General features: G+C 43.7%; 1 protein-coding gene across 1 annotated transcript in view; it reads right to left on the bottom strand.

Annotated features, from left to right (window-relative positions):
• LOC116970877 (synuclein alpha interacting protein) overlaps positions 1-23,503 on the bottom strand; it is a 68,815-nt gene that overhangs the window by 8,157 nt on the left and 37,155 nt on the right. The window contains exons 6-7 of the mRNA XM_033017501.1: positions 7,248-7,373; positions 6,382-6,551 (exon numbers count right to left, since the gene is read on the bottom strand). Coding sequence (XP_032873392.1) covers positions 6,382-6,551; positions 7,248-7,373 — 296 coding nt within the window. The remainder of the gene's footprint in view (positions 1-6,381; positions 6,552-7,247; positions 7,374-23,503) is intronic.

The raw sequence follows: 23,503 nt of genomic DNA, 5'->3' as shown, positions 1-23,503 counted from the left end.
GAAAGGCACTACTTATTGCAAATGGTGACGGGTGCTTGGGCTTGAAGTTGAAAGGCACCACTTACCGCAAATGATGGCTTGGGTGCTTTGGCTTGAAGTTGAAACAGAGAAACATAGAAATTAGGTGCAGGAGTAGGCCATTCGGCCCTTCGAGCCTGCACCGCCATTCAATATGATCATGGCTGATCATCCAACTCAGCATCCCGTATCTGCCTTCTCTCCATACCCTCTGATCCCCTTAGCCACAAGGGCCACATCTAACTCCCTCTTAAATATAGCCAATGAACTGGCCTCGACTACCCTCTGTGGCAGAGAGTTCCAGAGATTCACCACTCTCTGTGTGAAAAAAGTTCTTCTCATCTCGGTTTTAAAGGATTTCCCCCTTATCCTTAAGCTGTGACCCCTTGTCCTGGACTTCCCCAACATCGGGAGCAATCTTCCTGCATCTAGCCTGTCCAACCCCTTAAGAATTTTGTAAGTTTCTATAAGATCCCCTCTCAATCTCCTAAATTCTAGAGAGTATAAACCAAGTCTATCCAGTCTTTCTTCATAAGACAGTCCTGACATCCCAGGAATCAGTCTGGTGAACCTTCTCTGCATTCCCTCTATGGCAATAATGTCCTTCCTCAGATTTGGAGACCAAAACTGTACGCAATACTCCAGGTGTGGTCTCACCAAGACCCTGTACAACTGCAGTAGAACCTCCCTGCTCCTATACTCAAATCCTTTTGCTATGAAAGCTAACATACCATTCGCTTTCTTCACTGCCTGCTGCACCTGCATGCCCACTTTCAATGACTGGTGTACCATGACACCCAGGTCTCGCTGCATCTCCCCTTTTCCTAGTCGGCCACCATTTAGATAATAATCTGCTTTCCAGTTTCTGCCACCAAAATGGATAACCTCACATTTATCCACATTATACTGCATCTGCCAAACATTTGCCCACTCACCCAGCCTATCCAAGTCACCTTGCAGTCTCCTAGCATCCTCCTCACAGCTAACACTGCCCCCCAGCTTAGTGTCATCCGCAAACTTGGAGATATTGCCTTCAATTCCCTCATCCAGATCATTAATATATATTGTAAATAGCTGGGGTCCCAGCACTGAGCCTTGCGGTACCCCACTAGTCACTGCCTGCCATTGTGAAAAGGACCCGTTTACTCCTACTCTTTGCTTCCTGTTTGCCAGCCAGTTCTCTATCCACATCAATACTGAACCGCCAATGCCGTGTGCTTTAAGTTTGTATACTAATCTCTTATGTGGGACCTTGTCGAAAGCCTTCTGGAAGTCCAGATACACCACATCCACTGGTTCTCCCCTATCCACGCTACTAGTTACATCTTCGAAAAATTCTATAAGATTCGTCAGACATGATTTACCTTTTGTAAATCCATGCTGACTTTGTCCAATGATTTCACCACTTTCCAAATGTGCTGCTATCCCATCTTTAATAACTGACTCTAGCAGTTTCCCCACTACCGATGTTAGACTAACTGGTCTGTAATTCCCCGTTTTCTCTCTCCCTCCCTTCTTAAAAAGTGGGGTTACGTTTGCTACCCGCCAATCCTCAGGAACTACTCCAGAATCTAAAGAGTTTTGAAAGATTATTACTAATGCATCCACTATTTCTGGAGCTACTTCCTTAAGTACTCTGGGATGCAGCCTATCTGGCCCTGGGGATTTATCGGCCTTTAATCCATTCAATTTACCCAACACCACTTCCCGGCTAACCTGGATTTCACTCAATTCCTCCAACTCCTTTGACCCGCTATGTTCCCTGCCAGTTTTCTTTCATAATCTATTTTTCCTTTCCTAATTAAGCCCTTTGTCCTCCTCTGCTGGTCTCTGAATTTCTCCCAGTCCTCCGGTATGCTGCTTTTTCTGGCTAATTTGTACGCATCATCCTTCGCTTTGATACTATCCCTGATTTCCCTTGTTATCCACGGATGCACTACCTTCCCTGATTTATTCTTTTGCCAAACTGGGATGAACAATTTTTGTAGTTCATCCATGCAGTCTTTAAATGTCTTCCATTGCATATCCACCGTCAACCCTTTTAGAATTAATTGCCAGTCAATCTTGGCCAATTCACGTCTCAAACCCTCAAAGTTACCTTTCTTTAAGTTCAGAACCATTGTTTCTGAATTAACAATGTCACTCTCCATCCTAATGAAGAACTCAACCATATTATGGTCACTCTTGCCCAAGGGGGCACGTACAACAAGACTGCTAACTAACCCTTCCTCATTACTCAATACCCAGTCTAAAATAGCCTGCTCTCTCGTTGGTTCCTCTACATGTTGATTTAGATAACTATAATAATAATAATAATGGATGGGATTTATATAGCGCCTTTCTAATACTCAAGGCGCTTTACATCGCATGATTCATTCACTCCTCAGTCACACTCGGTGGTGGTAAGCTACTTCTGTAGCCACAGCTGCCCTGGGGCAGACTGACGGAAGCGTGGCTGCCATCCTGCGCCTACGGCCCCTCCGACCACCACCAATCACTCACACACATTCACACACAGGCAAAGGTGGGTGAAGTGTCTTGCCCAAGGACACAACGACAGTATGCACTCCAAGCGGGATTCGAACCGGCCACCTTCCGGTCGCCAGCCGAACACTTAGCCCATTGTGCCATCTGTCGTCCCAACTATCCCGCATACATTCCAAGAAATCCTCTTCCTCAGCACCCCTGCCAATTTGATTCACCCAATCTATATGTAGATTGAAGTCACCCATTATAACGGTTTTGCCTTTGTCGCACGCATTTCTAATTTCCTGTTTGATACCATCTCCAACTTCACTACTACTGTTAGGTGGCCTGTACACAACACCCACCAGCGTTTTCTGCCCCTTAGTGTTTCGCAGCTCTACCCATACCGATTCCACATACTCCAAACTAATGTCCTTCCTTTCCATGGCGTTAATCTCCTCTCTAATCAGCAACGCTACCCCACCTCCTTTTCCTTTCTCTCTATCACTCCTGAATATTGAATATCCCTGGATGTTCAGCTCCCAGCCTTGGTCACCCTGGAGCCATGTCTCCGTGATCCCAACTATATCATAGTCATTAATAGCTATCTGCACATTCAACTCATCCACCTTATTACGAATGCTCCTTGCATTGAGACACAAAGCCTTCAGGCTTGTTTTTACAACACTCTTACCCCTTATACAATAATGTTGAAAAGTGGCCCTTTCTGACTTTTGCCCTGGTTTTGTCTGCCTGCCACTTTTACTTTTCACCTTGCTACCTATTGCTTCTACCCTCATTTTACACCCCTCTGTCTCTACGCTCACACATTTAAGAAACCCTTTCCCTTTAATTCCATCCTCCACTATCCCATTCGACACCCCACCCCCCTTATTCAGTTTAAAACCACCCGTGTAGCAGTGGCAAACCTGCCTGCCAGAATGCTGGTCCCACACCTGTTAAGATGCAATCCGTCCCTTTTGTACAGTTCCCCCTTACCCCAAAACAGATCCCAGTGATCTAAGAATCTAAATCCCTGCCCCGTGCACCAGTTCATCAGCCACACGTTCAGGTCCCGTATCTCCCTGTTCCTGCTCTCGCCAGCACGAGGAACTGGAAGCAAACCGGAGATAACAACCCTGGAGGTCCTGCTTTTCAGCATTTTTCCGAGCTCTCTAAAGTCACGCTGCAGAATATTCATCCCCTTCTTTCCGACATCGTTTGTGCCGACATGCACTACCACTTCCGGATGTTCACCTTCGCCCTTGAGGATTTTCTGCACTCTGTCCGTGACATCCTGGATCCTGGCACCAGGAAGGCAGCACACCATCCTCGCATCCCGTCTGTTGCCGCAGAAACCCCTGTCCGTACCTCTCACAATGGAGTCTCCCACTACAATGGCGTTGCCTGCCTTAGGCCTTTTTGATTTTGGCTCAACAGCCCTATTCGCATCACAAGCCAGTCCGTCGCCCAGTGTAAACACCTCTTCTGTCCCGACAGCTTCTAAGTGGGTGAACCTGTTCACAAGAGGTACAACACCCGAGGACGTTGGCATTCCATGCTTCCCTCCCGTTCTCACTGTCTCCCACCTTCTCTCTTCCAGTACCTTAGGTGTAACAATCGTACACTAGGACTTGTCGAGGAACGACTCCGTTTCTCGGACGAACCGGAGGTCATCCACTTGCTTCTCCAGTTCCCCAACACGGCCCTTCAGGAGCTCTACCTGGATGCACTTCTCGCATTTGTAGCAGCCAGAGGCACTAGCGGTGTCCTTGACCTCCCACATACTGCAAGCATCGCACTGAATCAGCTTGCCTGACATTTCCTTCTTTCGTCTCCTCTCCGAAGACTCTCGAGCCAAAGACTCACACTTTTCTCTCTCGAGCCAAAGACTCACACTTTTCTCTCTCGAGCCAAAGACTCACACTTTTCTCACAGGGCACTTCCCTCACAAGGCCGCTCACTCACTGCCGCTCGCTAAGAGCAGTCTTGCTTAAATTGACTGATAAATTGCCTGATTTACCAATTTACAAACCAAATTCCTCAGTTTTCAACTGTTTTCCCAGCACTGACTCACTTCTCTCCTCCCACTTGGGCTAGAGCCAATCAGTCGTATCTCTTGCTAAACTCCTGCTGCTGTTGCTCCCAAAGCTACAGCAGTTCTGAGTCAAGTCTGCCTGTCCTTGGCCTTTACTTTAACTGTTTTCACTTCTCTCCTCCCACTTGGGCTAGAGCCAATCAGTCGTATCTCTTGCTAAACTCCTGCTGCTGTTGCTCCCAAATCTACAGCAGTTCTGAGGTTGAAAGGCACTACTTACTGCAAATGGTGGCTTGGGTGCTTTGGCTTGAAGTTGAAAGGCACCTCTTACTGCAAATGGTGGCTTGGGTGCTTTGGCTTGAAGTTGAAAGGCACTACTTACTGTAAATGGTGGCTTGGGTGCTTTGGCTTGAAGTTGAAAGGCAATACTTATTGGAAATGGTGGCTTGAGTGCTTTGGCTTGAAGTTGAAAGGCACTACTTACTGCAAATGGTGGCTTGGGTGCTTTGGCTTGAAGTTGAAAGGCACTAATTACCGCCAATGGTGGCTTGGGTGCTTTGGCTTGAAGTTGAAAGGCACCACTTACCGCAAATGGTGGCTTCGGTGCTTTGGCTTGAAGTTGAAAAGGCACTACTGCAAATGCACTTACTTCCTGTTTGCACTGTGTATTGATTTTAGATAAAACGCTACCGCTTACGGCTGTGAGTTTTGGCTATCTTACTCAGTCCCCCTCCGCTGAGCAGGTGCAGAGAATTCTTCCCATCATTGAAAAATAAAAGTGTTATCAGTGGTTAAAAAATGCTGAGAATCTCTCTCCTGTCAATCACGCCATGAAGGCCACACCTTTTCCAGTGGGAGGGGGAGGGATTATAAAACCCGGTAGTGTGGGTGTGGCTCAGTCTCGGCATGATGGGGGAGGGAGAGGTCACGGCTCAGACAGAGCTGTGAATCAACTGAACACACTGAATGTCTACTGAACTGTGAGTTTGGTGTTTTGTGTGGTTTTATGGTGGTTCCACCCTGCATGAAATGGTATGAAGCTGCATTTGAATTCGGTGGTCTTGCACCCGGCTTGAAGTGGTAGGAAACTGCACTTGAATCGGTGGCCTTGCACCCTGCTCGAAGTGGTAGGAAACTGCACTTGAATTTGGTGGCCTTGCACCTTGCTCAAAGTGGTAAGAAACTGCACTGGAATTTGGTGGCCTTGCACCCTGCTTGAAATGGTAGGAAAATGGATTTGAATTTGGTTGCCTTGCACCCTGCTTGAAATGGAATTTCAAGGAATAGCCACGAGTCAACTGCCAGCCCACCAGCCGTGAGTGAGCTGCCAGCAGATCAGGCTTGAGGGACTGAGCTGCCACCCCAAGAACCCGTACCTGCGCTCCAGAAAGGCCCCCCACTGGCCACCAATATTGGAATTGGTGGAGACGTGGAATATTGCATCGGGGGATCAGCCCTCCCGTGTGAACATGGGACCCAACGGGTCCCACTTAGTCTAGTACTGAATAAAATATAAGCAATATTTCAGAAAGATACAACTATAAAATGATTTTATTAACATTTGCTACAATAAATTGACTGATAGAAAAATGGGAATAAATAAATTACAAATTTAGAGAATGTGTCACAATAAAATTTGAATATTAAGCTAAAGTGAGTGTACAGCCCCAATACAAGTTAAAACCCTGGCATCAAAGAAATTCTAAATTGCGAATAAAAGGAGAATAATAGTGATGCTGCAAATATGGAATAAAAACTAAAAATAACAGAAATACAAATAAACCTAGGAAGCTTCTGGCTTTTTCCAATTGTAAATCAAATATTGATTTTAACTTGTCTGTTGTTGTACCATGACTTACTCTTTTAGTTGTTTTGTTAACTTCACCACTTGTGATGCTAGAGACATGCAGGTTTCTACAACCACCAGATAACGTGAACAAGTAGTGTGACCGGCTCGTTCTGCACTCTGGGACGGCTTCTCTCCATCCTGATTCTGTATTGTCACATTTGCTCCATATTCGACTAAGGTCTTTGGAAGCAAAATCGAGGCGTTAAAACCAAAATGAACAAAAGGGCTATGAGCATCAAATATTCTAAAGGTTGTCAGCAAAAAAGACAATCAAAATTTATTTTAACTAACTTAATAATTTCCATATACTTTACCGTGAAAAAGCAACTAATCAAAATAGATTTCAGATTTCTGATTATCTCTAAAGACATTTTAAGGGAAATATGATGTAGAGATATATGGTAAAAATATATTTCACTGTTCAATTTTGTACTCAAAAGGAGGGACAATGTTGCTGAGAACACAAAATTTAAAAGTGCTGATCTCAAATTGAGATGGTTACAGATGGATATGTTTCTTATTCATTTGCTTTGGCTGTTGGGGCCTCAGATATCTCTGGTGATACGCCTAAAAATTACAATTTGAATCATGTGCAAGTCATAAAACCTTGATTTACAAATTATTTTCCAGTCCCCTCCAGACCTTGGATTACGATATGCAATTGTTAATGAAACAATGGACCACTTAAATCTCCTGGACCACCCATATTGCAGCAACGACCAAGAAGGCACACCAAGTCTCTACTTCCTTAGGAAAGTAGGAAAGGCTTAGGAAGTTTGGTATGTCCCCTACAACTCTCACCAACTTCTACAGATGCACCATAGAAAGCATTTCATCAGGATGCATCACATCTTGGTTTGGGAACAATGAACATACCTGAAGGCAAGTCAGATGACCATGCTGAGTTGCAACATGAGCTGCAGTGTTTCCATGTTGATCAACTTCATCCAAAGATATTCCTTGTTCTTGCATATATTGTAGAAGCCACAGAAGAACCCTTTCCTAGGAAAAATAAAATTTTGGAAAACAAGTTAAAGATGCCAATCAACCAAATACCGTATAAACCTTTAAGAATTACAAATATTACAGCAAGTAAAATTGTAGCAATACAGATATAGAACATGAATTATATATACTGAATGGTTAAACAAACATTCTGACATAGTATTAGTATACTAAGTTAAAATTAACATACTGACCAATAGAACATTTTGGGAAGCTAAAAATTAAAGACTTCAGTAATAATTCTGGACATGTTTGTTTTATATTAAAATAATAAAATGTATCTGATTGGAATCAAATACCAACAAAGCAAATCACATACGATTAAATGTAATTGCATGTTCAGTAATGTTTAGAACTATATATTTTTAATTTGAAAATGCACCAATGCTTTTAAATAGCCAATTTACTTAAATGCAGGAATGCAAACCATTTTGGGGAATAGGGAATCAATTTTAGTAGTGCAAGACAAGCTAAATATTCTTTAGATGCACTAGACAAACCTTGGGCAAGTGGAAGTTTACAATACATGGTGCTCAAGAGGATGGCATTGTAGAGCGCTACTGAAATTGAAATTGAAAGCAATTATAAGCTCACTTAAAAAAAGGCCAATGGATGTGCAGAATTAAACTGTTCTGTTCACAACAGAGAAGTTGCTATCAACTGTGCTCTTACAATGGCAAGTAAAAACTTCTTACAATCGTCCACAATATTAACATAAACAACCAACGGCCACAGAATTACTGCTAATATGTTCAAGAAGCACACCATTAAGCTGCTCTATTATGTAATGACATAGCTTTCATTTCATGGAAATGTACTTCTCATGGATGTATGATCTGCACAACAGAGTCATCAGCCATGACATCACTTAGCAATCATGTTTTAGGTAATTAGCTAGTAGCTCAAATGTAGCTACAGCCATGAACTGCAGAACCTTTTCATGAACAACAAGGCAGAAATCAGGAGGATAATGGGATGCCCTTCAATGCCAAGATGAATGCAGTTCCAATAACATCGGAAATTCAACACCATCCAGGATAAGATAGACACAAAAATGCTGGAGTAACTCAGCTGGACAGGGACAGGCAGCATTGGATCGAAGGAATGGGCGACGATTCAGGCAGAGATCCTTCTTCAAACTCTTTGGTTTAAACCAGGAACTGCAGTACCTTCATACTCCATCCAGGATAAAGTACTCCAATGGATTTGCTGTACTGATATACCATGGCTGTAATGTTATTAGTTACAAAATACGCTGGAGTAACTCAATAAGGTACTGAGGAAGTAACTTACAAACATGCAACCTCCACGATCAAGAAGAGAAATGCTGCAGTATGCAGCATTCCTCCAAGCCATTTCTTCATTGTTGCTAGAATCGATTAAAAACCTGGAACTCTATACAATATCACTTGATATACCTTTTGCAGATGGATTGCAGCAATTCAAGATTTCTCACCACCAACTTCCAAAGGGGAAGCAGCGATGAGCAATAAATGCCAGATGCCATCAATGCCACATCCCTGCTTGTGAGCATCAGGCTGCATAATAAATCACTGCAAATATATTCATGTCAGGAAGCACTGGTTTTGAACAATTGACAATAGGTGCAGGAGTAGGCCATTCGGCCCTTTGAGGCAGCACCGTCATTCACTGTGATCATGGTTGATCATCCACATTCAGTACCCCGTTCTTGCCTTCTCACCATATCCCCTAACTCTGCTATCTTTAAGAGGTCTAACTCTCTCTTGTAAGCATCCAGAGAATTGGCCTCCACCAACTTCTGAGGTAGAGAATTTCAAAAATTCACAACTATCTGGGTAAAAACGTTTTTCCTCATCTCCATTCTAAATGGCCTACCCCTTATTCTTAAACTGTGGCCCCTGGTTCTGGACACCCCCAACATCGGGAACATGTTTCCTGCCTCTAGCGTGTCCAATCCCTTAATAATCTTATATGTTTCAATAAGATCCCCTCTCATCATAAATTCCAGTTCACAAGCCCAGCCGCTCCATTCTATCATCATATGGCAGTCCAGCCATCCCGGGAATTAACCTCATGAACCTATGCTGCACTCCCACAATAGCAAGAATGTCCTTCCTCAAATTTGGAGACCAAAACTGCACACAATACTCCAGGTTTGGTCTCACTAGGGCCCTGTACAACTGCAGAAGGACCTCTTTGCTCCTATACTCCTCCTCTTGTTAAGGCCAACATGCCATTAGCTTTCTTCACTGCCTGTTGCACCTGCATGCTTACTTTCAGTGAGTGATGAACAAGGACCCCCAGATATCTTTGTACTTCCCCTTTTCCCAACTTGACATAATTCAGAAAATAATCTGCCTTCCTGTTTTTGCCACCAAAGTGGATAACCTCACATGTATCCACATTAAACTGCATCTGCCATGCATCCGCCCACTCACCCAACCTGTTCAAGTCACCCTGCATCCTCATAGCATTCTCCTCACAGTTCACACTGCCACCCAGCTTTGTGTCATCTGCAAATTTGCTGATGTTACTTTGAATCCCTTCATCTAAATCATTGATGTATGTTGTAAATAGCTGCGGTCCCAGCACAGAACCTTGTGGAACCCCATTAGTCACTGCCTGCCATTCTGAAAGGGACCCATATATCCCCACTCTTTGTTTCATATCTGCCAACCAATTTTCTACCCATGTCAGTACTCCACCCCCAATACCACGTGCTCTAATTTTGCCCACTAATCTCCTATGTGGAACCTTATCAAATGCTTTCTTAGTATAGGTACACTACATCCACTGGCTCCCCCTTGTCCATTTACCTAGTTACATCCTCAAAAAAATCCAGAAAATTAGTCAGAATTCCAGAAGATTTCCCCTTTGTAAATCCATGCTGACTTGGACCGATCCTGTTACTGCTTTCCAAATGTGCTGCAATTTCATTTTTTATAATTGACTCCAGCATCTTCCCCACCACCGATGTCAGGCTCACTGGCCTATAATTCCCTGTTTTTCTCTCCCGCCTTTCTTAAAAAAGTGGGATAACATTAGCTATTCTCCAATCCACAGGAACTGATCCTGAATCTATAGAACATTGGAAAATGACCACAATGCATCCACAATTTCTAGCCACTTCCTTAAGTACCCTGGGATGCATTACATCAGGCCTTCAGTCCCACCAGTCTACCCAACACCATTTCCTGCCTAATGTGAATTTCTTTCAGTTCCTCCGTCACCCTAGATCCTCTGGCCTCGAGTACATCAAGGAAATTGTTTGTGTCTTCCTTGATGAAGACGGATCCAAAGTACCTGTTCAACTCGTCTGCCATTTCCTTGTTCCCCATAATAAATTTGCAGTCTTCAAGGGTCCAACATTGGTCTTAACTTATTTTTTCCCCTTCAAATACCCAAGGAAGCTTTTACTATCCTCCTTTACATTCTTGATTAGCTTACCTTCGGACCTCATCTTTTCTCCTCATATTGCCTTTTTAGTTATCTTCTGTTGCTCTTTAAAAGTTACCCAATCCTCTTGCTTCCCGCTCATCTTTGCTGTTATACTTCTCTTTAATTTTTATATTGTCCTTGACTTCCTTTGTCAACCACGGTCTCCCCTTACTCCCCTTGGAATCTTTCTTCCTCTGGAATGAATTGATCCTGCACCTTCTGTATTATTCCCAGAAATACCTGCCATTGTTGTTCCGCTGTCATCCATGCTTCGGTATCTTTCCAGTCAACTTTTTCAGTTCCTCCCTCATGGCTCCATACTCCCTTTTGTTCAATTGTAATAGACATTTCCGATTTCCCCTTCTCCCTCACAAATTGTAGATTAAAACTTACCATATTATGGTCACTATCTACTAAAGGCTCCTTAACCTCGTTCCCTTATCAAATCTGGTTCATTACACAACACTAAATCCAGAATTGCCTTCTTCCAGGTAGGCTCCAATACAAGCTGCTCTAAGAATTAATCACGGAAGAACTCCACAAACTCCCTTTCTTGGGGTCCAGTACCAACCTGATTTTCCCAGTCTACCTGCATGTTGAAATCTCCCATAACAACCGTAGCATTACCTTTATACATGCCAATTTTAACTCTTGTTTCAACTTGCACCCTATTTCCAGGCTACTGTTTGGGGGCCTATAGATAAGTCCCATTAAGGTCTTTTTACCCGTACAATTCCTTAGTTCTATCCCCACTGACTCCACATATCCTGTTTCAATGTCACCCTTGCAAGGGACTGAATTTCATTCTGCCCACCTGTCTGTTTTTTCGATAGGAGGTATACCCTTGAATATTCAGTTCCCAGCCCTGGCCCTCTTGCAGCCATGTCTCTGTAAATCCCACAACATCATACTTGCCAATTTTTAACTGAGCCTCAAGCTCGCCCACTTTATTTCTTATACTTCGCGCATTCATATGCAACACTTTGACTTCGGTATTCACCTCCCATCCCACACCACTCCCAATTGGCCCTGACCTTACTCTCTTATCCCTTCTTGAACTTTCCTTCCCATTAATTCAGGAGTCTTTTGTAACTTACAATTTCTCAGTTCTATCCATACTGACTTTACATGTCCCTATTCTATGTCACCCCCTCGCAATGGACTGAATTTCATTCCTCACCAACGGAGCTACCACAGCCCCTCTGCCCACCTGTCTGCCTTTTCGATAGGACGTATACTGTTGAATATTCAGTTCCCAGCTCTGGTCCTCTTGCAGTCATGCCTCTGTAATTCCCACATCATACTTGCCAATTTCTAACCGAGCCTCAATCTCATCCACTTTATTTCTTATACTTCGTGATTCATATATAATACTTTTAATGCATTACTCCCCTCACCCTTCACATCAACTCCTATTTCACTTGGCCTTACTCTCCTATTCCTTCCTGAGCTTTCTGCCCCGTTAATTCTGGTGTCTTTCTTAACTTTTCCTATATTCTCTTTCCCTTTAACTCCATCCTTATATCTCCAGTTTGTCTCCTGCCCCCCACTATTTAGTTTAAACACACCCATATAGCAGGTGCAAACCTGCCTGCCAGAATGCTGGTTCCCCCGCCTGTTAAGGTGCAACCCGTCCTTTTTGTATAATTTGCCCTTTCCCCAAAACAGATCCCAGTGGTCCAAGAATCCAAATCCCTGCCTCTCGCACCAGCTCCGCAGCCACATATTCAGATCCTCTATCTCCCTGTTCCTGCCTTCACCAGCATGAGGAACTGGAATCAAACCGGAGATAACCACTCTGAAGGACCTGCTTTTCTGCCTTCTTCCGAGTTCTCTGAAGTCACACTGCAGAATGCCTTTCCTCTTCCTCCCATCGTCATTTGTGCCGACATGCACTCCAACTTCCGGCTGCTCCCCTTCACCCTTGAGGATGCTCTGCAATCGGTCAGTGACGTCCTGAATCCTGACACCAGGAAGGCAACACACCATCCTTGACTCCCGCCTGTTGCCGCAGAAACCCGTCTGTACCTCTTACGATGGAGTCCCCGACTACCACGGCTCTGCCTGACATCTGTCTCTTCGGTTTTGCCTCAGTGTCACCCTTTGACTCGCAGACCTGTCCCCGCTCATAATGGCAGTGTTTTTAAACCAACCGCTACTGAAAAGAGACACTGAAAAGCTCCCAAGAGCTGACCTCTCAGCCAATCTTCAGCCTTTCCCTCTGACTCACCAACTTCCAGCCAATACTAGCTCTTGCTGCTTCTGGCTGTTCCTTCTCTCCTACCTTCATGGTAAACACTTGAATCGGGCTTTTGGCATGCTTTTTAAATCTTCTTTCCCTCTGACTCACCAACTTCCAGCCAATACTAGCTCTCGCTGTTTCCAGCTGCTCCTTCCCTCCTACTTTTACGGTAACAAGAGACTGAAGTCGTTAAAAGGTCTTCCAGCATTTACCACACTATTGCCAACAGTCCTACAAATGAAACAACTCTAAAAAATGCTAAACATATGTTGAATTGCAACCAAAGCAAGAAAGAATCAACCTGCAATGATTACTCATATCAACTGCATGGGTCACGGGTGTTGGAAGCAGAAGCAGCGGCGGGGACAGATGCGGACGGGGAGCCGGGGCTGGCGAGTGTTTGCCGGGCTGGCGAGTCGCTCACTGCAGCTCTGGCCATGGAGCAGCCTCATTGCAAGAGTCCAGGGCCGTTGGAGGCGTCGGAAGCGTTGCGCCGCTGCCGTGAGTGTCTCTGTGGCAAATTCGCCCAGGTGACCGGCATGGATCAGGCTGCGGCTCGGTGCATCCTGGAGTACAACCAGGGCTGCTGGAAGGAAGTACCAAGCACTGGGTAGAAACGATGGAAGATAGTGGACTACAAATGGGAGTGATTGGAGAAAGCATCCTTGGAGAGAGGAGGAGCCATCTTGGGGAACGGTTGCTAACCAGCAGCCGTCTGTTTAATTCACTTTTCTTTTGGAGTTTTAGTAAGTCCTGTCCTTTGTCTGTTGGAGAATGGACTTTTCAATGTGGGGGGAAGAAGGTAATTATACTTCTAGGTCCCTGCCTGGTCGGTGAGGCAGCTTTTTCTCCGGCTGCCCCGTCGACCCGTCCTCGTGGCCTACCAGCGGGCGTGGAGCGCCGTTTTCTGGCGGGGACCGCCCAGCACCTCGGCTTCGGTGGCAGCACAGCGCTGGGGCGCTATCGCGGAGCGGAGCGGGCGATGCCTTGCCTGGGTTGCCGCGCTGGATCGACGCGCTGGAGCTCCGGTGAGCTGTGACCGCCGAGATCAACACCTCCAGGCTGCGGGTCTGCAGAGCGGGCGGCATCGACTCTAACATCGGGAGCCTGGGAGCTCCAAACCGGCGCGGCCTTGTCGGCTTCGGAAGCCGCGGTACCCAGTCAGGAAGCGGCCATTCCAGATGGCCCAGCCGCTGAGAGGACTCTCCCGACGCCGGGGCAACACCACCTGGTGAGAACGGCCAGGAACATCGGGCCTCCGTAGAGGCAATAGAGGTGGCCTCAATAGGCCTGACTTTGGGTGAACTGGGGATGGGGACTGGACATTGTGCCTTCCCCCACAGTGGTAACCATTGTGGGGGGATGATTTTTTCTGTGTGTAAGTAAACATGTTAGTCTGTGTCCAAGATGGCTGTCATAAGGGAGAGTGGACGCTGGCGCGCTTTAGCTGCCGCTGCTCTCTCTTCACATTGTGTTTTTGATTTTTTGTCTTTGAATTGAATTCTGTCTTTAATTTGTGTTTTGGTGATGTCTTTATTATTTATTTTATTCTGATTTTATGTTTTATTATTCTTGTTAATCTCTGTAAGGTGACCTTGAGATTTTTGAAAGGCGCCCAAAAATAAAATGTATTATTATTTAATTATTATCCTGCTATATTTTCACTTACTGTAACTGCAGGAAAAATGTTCCCGATGTTGGGGGAGTTCAGAACCAGGGGTCACAGTTTAAGAATAAAGGGTAGGCCAGTTAGGACTGAGATGAGGACAAACTTTCTTCATGCAGAGAGTTGTGAATCTGTGGAATTCTCTGCCACAGAAGGCAGTGCAGGCCAATTCACTGGATGTTTTCAAGAGAGAGTTACATTTAGTTCTTGGGTCTAATGAAATCAAGGGATATGGGGAAAAAACCAGGAAAGAGGTACTGATTTTAGATGAACAGCCCATATTGAAGGCAGTGCTGGCTCGAAGGGCCGAATGGCCTATTCCTGCACCTATTTTCTATGTTTCTATGCTTGAGTATATGGCCATAAAACTCGATCACTTGATTTTGAAGCATTCATGCATGGTGGAGGTATAATGTAGTCATAGAGTGATACAGTGTGAAACAGGCCCTTCGGTGCAACTTGCCCACACCCGCCAACATGTCCCAGCTACGCTGCCTGCTTTTGGTCCATACCTCCAAACCTGTCCTATCCATGTATCAGTCTAACTGTTTCTTAAATGCTGGGATGGTCCCCGCCTCAACTACCTCCTCTGGCAGCTTGTTCCATACACCCATCACCCTTTGTGTGGAAAAAGTTACCCCTTAAAAAGTTACCTCTTAAAAATACTTCATACAAAAAACATTGAAATCATACTTCTACAATGCACTAAAACATGATTTTAATACATAAAATTTCAAAAAGTCCCTACCCTGGGAGGGGGGACACCCCCCTTCCACACCCTCTCCCCACTCGGGTGCTCCACTCCCTCACCGGGTACCCCCAAGGCCAGTGATCAGTGATCACTCAGCCTCCCCACTTTCAAAAACGCTCCGTGGCCCCTGGTTCAGACGGAGAATACTGCCAGATGTGAGCAGGGAACTGAGACCAGTTGTTCGTGATGTCTGGATCCCAATGCTCAGCACTTCGTGTTTCGGAGTTGGCTAATGTTATTGATTTGTAATTAGCCTGATTTGTAATTAGTTGACAACACCTTAATTTATTAATCCGGAATATCCAGGGGGATGGGGTAAGTGTAATATTAAAATGGCATGCAAGGTGTCAGTCACAACATACAGTCCCGATAACGCATTATTTCCTTCAGTTAAATATTGGGAAGGTAGCACTATTGTCATTTGCCACTCAATTATTATGTTTGTTTACCTCACTGACTATTTCTAAACCCCCCAATTCCTTTGACAGGTTGAATAGAAATGTCCCCAATCTCGTTGTTTTATTAATTGAACACGTAGATGAACATCCTCAAGAAGTGTAATCAGATGGAAACGTTCAGATGCGATATTTAAGAGCTTGTTCAAAGAAGGGGCATATTTTAAAGGAGTGACAGAGATACTTGCAGGGCAATGTATGAGGAGATTATATTTAGTTTTAGCTTGAACCAGGACATCTGAAGATTCAAAGTTGAATATAGTAAATGTGCTGATACTGACCCCAACCAACCACGTAATGAATATCATCCATTCCGGAGGTTTTACTTTTATGATGCCATTTAAACTTCACTTAGATTTCAATCACTTCAATGTAAAAGTAATTGGGAATGGGGAGCATTGGATCAAAAATTTGCCCTCGGCACATATGTAATAATGTATGCACGTTGGTAGGTGCAATCAAAACAAAGATCTTTTTATCATTGTTGTGTTATGAATACCACAGAAAATATTATGTACTCTCAAGATCACATTCAATAGAATATTTTTAAAATATATAGTTATTGGACTTTGCATTTCGGAAAAGTTCCAGCTGAGAGGAAGACAGCAAAATACTGAAAATATTGGGGGTGAAAATGACTTCAGGACAGTTTGTTAGAAAAATGAAAGAAATGGTAACAGAATACTTATACAGCTGAGTGAGTATAATTTTATGGATGAGAAATTGTGTTCAACCAATTGATGACTTCTTTGACAAAGTAACTAGCATGTTAGATAACAAGGAAGCCAATGGGTGTTTCAAATTTTGTTATACAAAATCTGGTCTGTGAAGTGCCCCATAAAACATTACTGCAGTAGATAAGCACCTGTTAAGTCAAGGGGGTCAGATATGGGCTTTATGTGTGGGCCAGTGTAGAGGGGCTAGGAGCAAGGCCAAGTGTGCATCCAGAGTCAAGGTCTGGAATAGTACTAGGTGTGCAGTCAAAGCTGGGACAATGGGGGTGTTCAGCACTGGGAACCTAAGCAGGTAAGCAGCTATGATCAGGGTAGAATAGGGGGCCAGGTGTAAGGCTGGACTCGGGGTCAGGAATGAGAGAAGGTAAGCAACTGGAGATAGGGTCAGGAATAGTACCAGGTGTGCAGTGTGACCCAGGTTGGTCAACATGGGCCAAGTGTTTGATTATAATCTGATTTCCATACATGAATATACTAAGATCATTCATGTGCTGCACCTGTTGATCAGAGCCTGGCTCTACTGTGGAATGTAATTAGGAATGTAATTTAGTCTAACCTTATTCATAGCTAATGCAATTTAAAGCATATATATTGCATTCAAGTGTAAGTTAAAAGACTCGCTACAGTATGCACCATATTGCACAATTTCAAGCTGAAAAATCCAAAAGCTCCGTACCAATGGGAGGGGACACACCCTTCTCCCCCCCCCCTTCCCCCTTTCCCCCTTTCCCCTTTCCCCTTTCCCCCCCCCCGGTCGCGACACTCCCTGTGGCTTGGTCTCTCGCAATTTCTCACTCCCAACTCTCACCCAATGTTGGCAGCCCTGCATACTTCACAATTGCCATACTTCATAATTTCAAGACTTTACATGCCATCAGTGGATATTTTCTCTGTACGTATTAACAGCCTTATTCATATGTGTAAGATTCAAGATTCAAGAGAGTTTGTCATGTGTCCCAGATAGGACAACGAAATTCGTGCTTTGCTTCAGCACATCAGAATATAGTAGACATAAATAAATATAGAACAGAACAGATCAGTGTGTCCATATACCAATGAATACATATATCCACACATAAATAAACAGATAAGGTGCAATGGGCTATTTAACGATCAGAGTTTTGTTTGAGGAGTTTAATAGCCTGATGGCTGTGGGGAAGCAGCTATTCTTGAACCTGAATGTTGCAGATTTCAGGCTCCTGTACCTTCTTCCTGAAGGCAGCAGGGAGATGAATGAGTGGCCAGGAGGGTGTGGGTCTTTGATGATGCTGTCAGCCTTTTTGAGGCAACGACCGTGATAGATCCCCTCGATGGTGGGGAGGTCAGAGCCGAGATGGATTGGGCAGTGTTTACAACCTTTTGCAGTCTTTTACGCTCCTGGGCGCTCAAGTTGTCGAACCACGCCACGATGCAACCGGTCAGCATGTTCTCTACTGTGCACCTGTAGAAGTTCGAGAGAGTCCTCCTTGACATACCGACTCTTCGTAATCTTCTCAGGAAGTAGAGGCGCTGATGTGCTTTCTTTATAATTGCATCCGTGTTCTCGGACCAGGAGAGATCTTCAGAGATATGCACGCCCAGGAATTTGAAGCTCTTGACGCTCTCCACCATCGACCCGTTGATATAAACGGGACTATGGGTCCCCATACTACCCCTTCCAAAGTCCACAATCAGTTCCTTGGTTTTGCTGGTGTTGAGAGCCAGGTTATTGTGCTGGCACCATTTGGTCAAACGGTCGATCTCACTTCTATTCTCTGACTCATCTCCATCAGTGATACGTCCCACAACAGTGGTGTTGTCAGCGAACTTGATGATGGAGTTCGCACTATGACCGGCTACGCAGTCATGAGTATAGCGTGAATACAGCAGGGGGCTGAGCACGCAGCCTTAAGGTGCTTGCATGCTGATTGTAATCGAGGCTGACACATTTCCACCAATACGGACAGACTGTGGTCTGTGAATGAGGAAGTCGAGGATCCAATTGCAGAGGGATGCGCAGAGACCTAATTCTGAGAGTTTGGTAACCAGGTTGGAGGGGATGATTGTGTTAAATGCCGAGCTGTAGTCAATGAATAAATAAAAGACATGACTGGTGCCACAATGAAAACCATTCTGGGCTTCTCCCAAAAAAGCAGGTGGTAATACAATTTTTCTCCCATTTTATTAATTGGAATTTGGAATTAATATTAGAGTCATGGAGTTATGCAGATGGAAACAAGCCCTTGGACCAAAATCATCCATTATCTAGTCAAATTTGCCTGCATTTGGACCATATCCCTTTAAACCATTTCCGTCCATGTACCTGTCCAGATGTCATTTAAACAATGTAATTTTACCCGCCACTATCACTTTGCGGCAGCTTGTTCCATGTACCCATGACCATTGTGTGAAAAAGGTCACTCTTTAGGTCCTCTTTAAATCTTTCCCATCTCACATAGAAACATAGATATATATGCATTCTAGTTTTAGACTCCCCTACCCTGGGAATTCTGTGACCTTATCTATGCCCCTCGTGATTTTATATACTCATTTAAGGTCATGCCTCAATCTCCCATGTTCCCAGGGAAAAAGTTTAAGCTATCCAGTTTCTCCTCATAACTCAAGCCTTCCAATCTTGGTAACAATTGTGAATCTTTTCTGCACTCTTACCAGCTTAATAACAACCTTCCTATAGCTAAGCAATCAGAACTGCGCACAATGCTCCAAGTGTGGGCTCACCACCGTTCTGTGCAATTGTAACATGACGTCCCAATTCTTGTGCTCAATGTCCTGACCCATGAAGGCATGCATGTCGCCATTTTCAGAGAACTACATACGAGTCTCTCTGTTTGGGTCTCTCTATTCTACAACACTCACCATGGCTGGATATTACTGAACTTTTCTTTCTTTTGAAATCTTTTTATTCGTTTTTTTCCAAACCCCCCCCAAAAAGAATAATAATAAACATAACAATGATATTGATACATAGGGATCAGGATTACATTAATAACAGGTATAACCTAAATATGAGTCCAGTGTCAAAATACACATTGAATATAGACCTCCGGGCCTCTATGTATATATAGTTATATGCTTAAAAGAAAAGTATATGTGGAAAAAAACACAAAGATAAAAACTTAAAAAAAGGCAAAAAGGAAGAAACAAAACCCCCCCAAAACTAAAAAGCAAAAAAAAAAGCAAAACAGAATCTGAGCTGAGAATTTCAACAATTTAAGTCTGTTTGTCGTCAAGTCCGTTCCACCATATAAAGGTAAAATTAATTTTTATAACGGTTGGAGAGGGAGCAATTTATGTTGTGTGAAAGTATTGAATACATTTTCCCCAAGTCTTATCAAATTTAACCAAGGGTTCAACAACGTCACTCATGATTTTTTCTAAATTTAAACATGATATCGTTTCAGAGTAACAATGGAGTGTGGTTGGAGGGTTGGAGTCTTTCCATTTAAATAAAATAGATCTTCTCGCAATTAATGTGGTTAAAGCAATCAACCGATGGGCGGAATGGGACAAATGAATAAAAGCTAACATTGGTAGCCCAGTAATTGCAGTAATAGGAAGAGGTTGTAAATCAATACCTAGAACTACAGAATTTATTTCCAATATATTTCCAAAAGTGGGCAGGACCAAAACATATGGGTCAGTGAGGCCATTTCAGAGTTACATCTGTCACAGGTAGGATTTATATGACCATAAAAACGAGCTAACTTATCTTTTGACATATGAACTCTGTGAACCACCTTGAATTGTATCAGAGCGTGTCTTGCACACATTGAAGAGGCATTGACTAATTGAAGAATCCTCTCCCATTTCTCTATAGAGAAATTTGGAGTTCTCTTTCCCAGTCATTCTTAATTTTATCAAATATATCTATTTGTAATTTCAAAATTAACTCATAAATAGTCGTTATTAATCCTTTCTGATAAGGGTTCAAATGTAAAAAAAATTCAAAAATTTTGGTTTGATGTGGTAGCGGGAAAAAAGGGTAGAGTAGCCTTCAACAAATGTCTAATTTGTAAATATCTAAAAAAGTGTGAATTAGGTCAATTATATTTATTGGAGAGTTGTTCGAAAGACATAAAACAACCATCCAAAAACATCACAAAATGCTACTAATCCTTTCCTCTTCCAGAACAGAAAGGCTTGATCAGTACTAGAAGGTTGGAAGAGAAAATTAGATAAGATAGGACTCGATAAGATAAAATCTTATAAGATAAAAATCAAAGATAAAAATCTAAAAACTTAAGAAAATGAAACCATATTCGAAACGTATGTCTTATTATTCGGTGAAACCGAACAATCAAGAGTCTCGATTTATTACCAGATTTCTTCCCAATCCTGTGTGCGTTATCCAAAAATGGAAGATTTTCATATTGCTTAATGTTGAAAGACTCCTCTATCATTTTAGAAGCATATTTTATAACATTATCTCCTTCTTGATCTTCCGGCAAGCCAACAATTCGTAAATTCAGTCGACGGCTTCTGTTTTCCAGATCCATATATTTAATCTTATATTGCTGGAGTGCTCGAGTATTTCATTCATTCTCCGTTCCAGTTTTTCAATCTTCAAATCTTTCTCCTGGCCCAGGGTTCGCAAGTTATCAATTTGTTCCTTTTGTTCACAAAACTCATCTTGTAACATAATCAGCTTTTCTTGAACTTCCTTCAATTTGCTCAAAACTCCTTTCATCATTTCTTCCAAACTGCAAAATCATGTTTTCATTTCATTTTTCAGTTCATCGTTCATTTTCGATATTGCTTCTAAAATACTAGAGTCAGAAACTGTGGCTGTAGCTTTCCCCCGTTCCTTCCTTGGGGAGCCTCCTTTCCCTCTTGTCTCCATCCTTTTCACGATGAAGGCGTGTAAAAGTGTTATCAACACTTTATGAAAAGTTAGATCGTGCCTTGAAGTCATGTAATAACAAGTAACATTGAAAGAGTGGTAAGTGAAGGTTAAAAGTTAAGGGAGCAAACGAATTTGCAACCTTTACAGCATGCTGCCACTAGGAGACACTGAACTTTTGATGTGATCTTCAAATTTACTGAACCATGCCAACTACATTCACATCCAAATTGTTAATATAGATGTAAAACTAGACTAAGTGGGACCCGTTGGATCCCAGCACCACAGCGGGAGGGCTGGTCCCCAACGCAATATGCCACCTCTCCACCAATTCCAATATTGGTGGCCAGTTGGGGGGGGGGGGGGGGGGGCTTTCTGGACCGCTAGTATGGGTGTTGTGGGCTGAAGGGACTGGTTTACAGAGGGCTAGTATGGACATTGTGGGCCGAATGGGTTCTTGGGCTGGCGGCTCAGTCACTCAAGCCTGTTGTGCTGGCAGCTCACTCACTCATGGCTGGTGGGCTGGCAGTTGAAATTCCATTTCAAGCAGGGTGCAAGGCCAACAAATTCAAATGCAGTTTCATAACATTTCAAGCAGGGTGCAAGGCACCTAAAGACAGTGAGTTGTGACCTCTCCCTCCTCCATCTTGCAGAAACGGAGCCACGCCCACACTTCTGGGTTTTATAGTCCATCTCCCCCTCCCACCAGAAGGGCCGTGGCCTTCATGGCATCATTGACAGAAGAAAGAATCTCAACATTTTTTAAACACTAATAACTCTTTTATTTGGCATCGATGGGAAAAATCCTCGGCACACAAAACACCAACCTCACAGTTCAGTAGACAATCAGTGTGTTCAGTTGATTCACAGCTGAGACAGAGTCGTGACCTCTCCCTCCCCCATCGTGCAGAGACTGAGCCACACCCACACTTCCAGGTTTTATAACCCCTCCCACTCCCACCGGAAAAGGTGTGGCTTTCATGGCGTGATTGACAGGAGAGAGATTCTCAACATGTTTTTTAACACTAATAACACTTTTATTTTTCATTGATGGGAAGAATTCTCTGCACCTGGTCAGCGGAGGGGGGACTGAGTAAGATGGCCAAAAATCACAGCCGTAAGTGGTAGCGTTTTATCTAAAATCAATATACAGTGCAAACAGGAAGTAAGTGCATTTGCAGTAATGCCTTTTAACTTCAAGCCAAACCACCCTAGCCGCCATTTGCAGTAAGTAGTGCCTTTCAACTTCAAGCCAAAGCACCCAAGCCACCATTTGCAGTAAGTAGTGCCTTTCAACCTGAAGCCAAAGCACCCAAGCCACCATTTGCAGTAAGTAGTGAAGTTCAACTTCAAGCCAAAGCACCCAAGCCAACATTTGCAGCAAGTAGTGCCTTTCAACTTCAAGCCATAGCACCCAAGCCACCATTTGCAGTAAGTAGTGCTTTTCAACTTCAAGCCCTAGCACCCAAGCCACCATTTGCAGTAAGTAGTGCCTTTCAACTTCAAGCCATAGCACCCAAGCCACCATTTGCAGTAAGTAGTGCCTTTCAACCATGCCACCATTTGCAGTAAGTAGTGCCATTCAATTCAAGCCACCATTTGCAGTAAGTAGTGCCTTTCAACTTCATGCTACCATTTGCAGTAAGTAGTGCCTTTCAACTTCATGCCACCATTTGCAGTAAGTAGTGTCTTTCAATTCAAGCCAAGGAACCCAAGCCACCATTTGCAGTAAGAAGTGCCTTTCAACTTCAAGCCAAAGCACCCAAGCCACAATTTGCAGTAAGTAGTGCCTTTCAACTTCAAACCAAAGCTCCCAAGCCACAATTTGCAGTAAGTAGTGCCTTTCAACTTCATGCCGCCATTTGCAGTAAGTAGTGCCTTTCAACTTCAAGCCAAAGCACCCAACCCACCATTTGCAGTAAGATGTGCCTTTCAACTTCAAGCCAAAGCACCCAAGCAACCATTTGCAGTAAGTAATGCCTTTCAACTTCAAGCCAAAGCACCCGCCAACATTTGCAG

Source organism: Amblyraja radiata, chromosome 3, assembly GCF_010909765.2.
Source record: "Amblyraja radiata isolate CabotCenter1 chromosome 3, sAmbRad1.1.pri, whole genome shotgun sequence".
Taxonomy (NCBI): Eukaryota; Metazoa; Chordata; class Chondrichthyes; order Rajiformes; family Rajidae; genus Amblyraja; species Amblyraja radiata.
The sequence above is the reverse complement of the archived record's forward strand: the minus strand, read 5'-3'. Positions and strand labels throughout refer to the sequence as shown.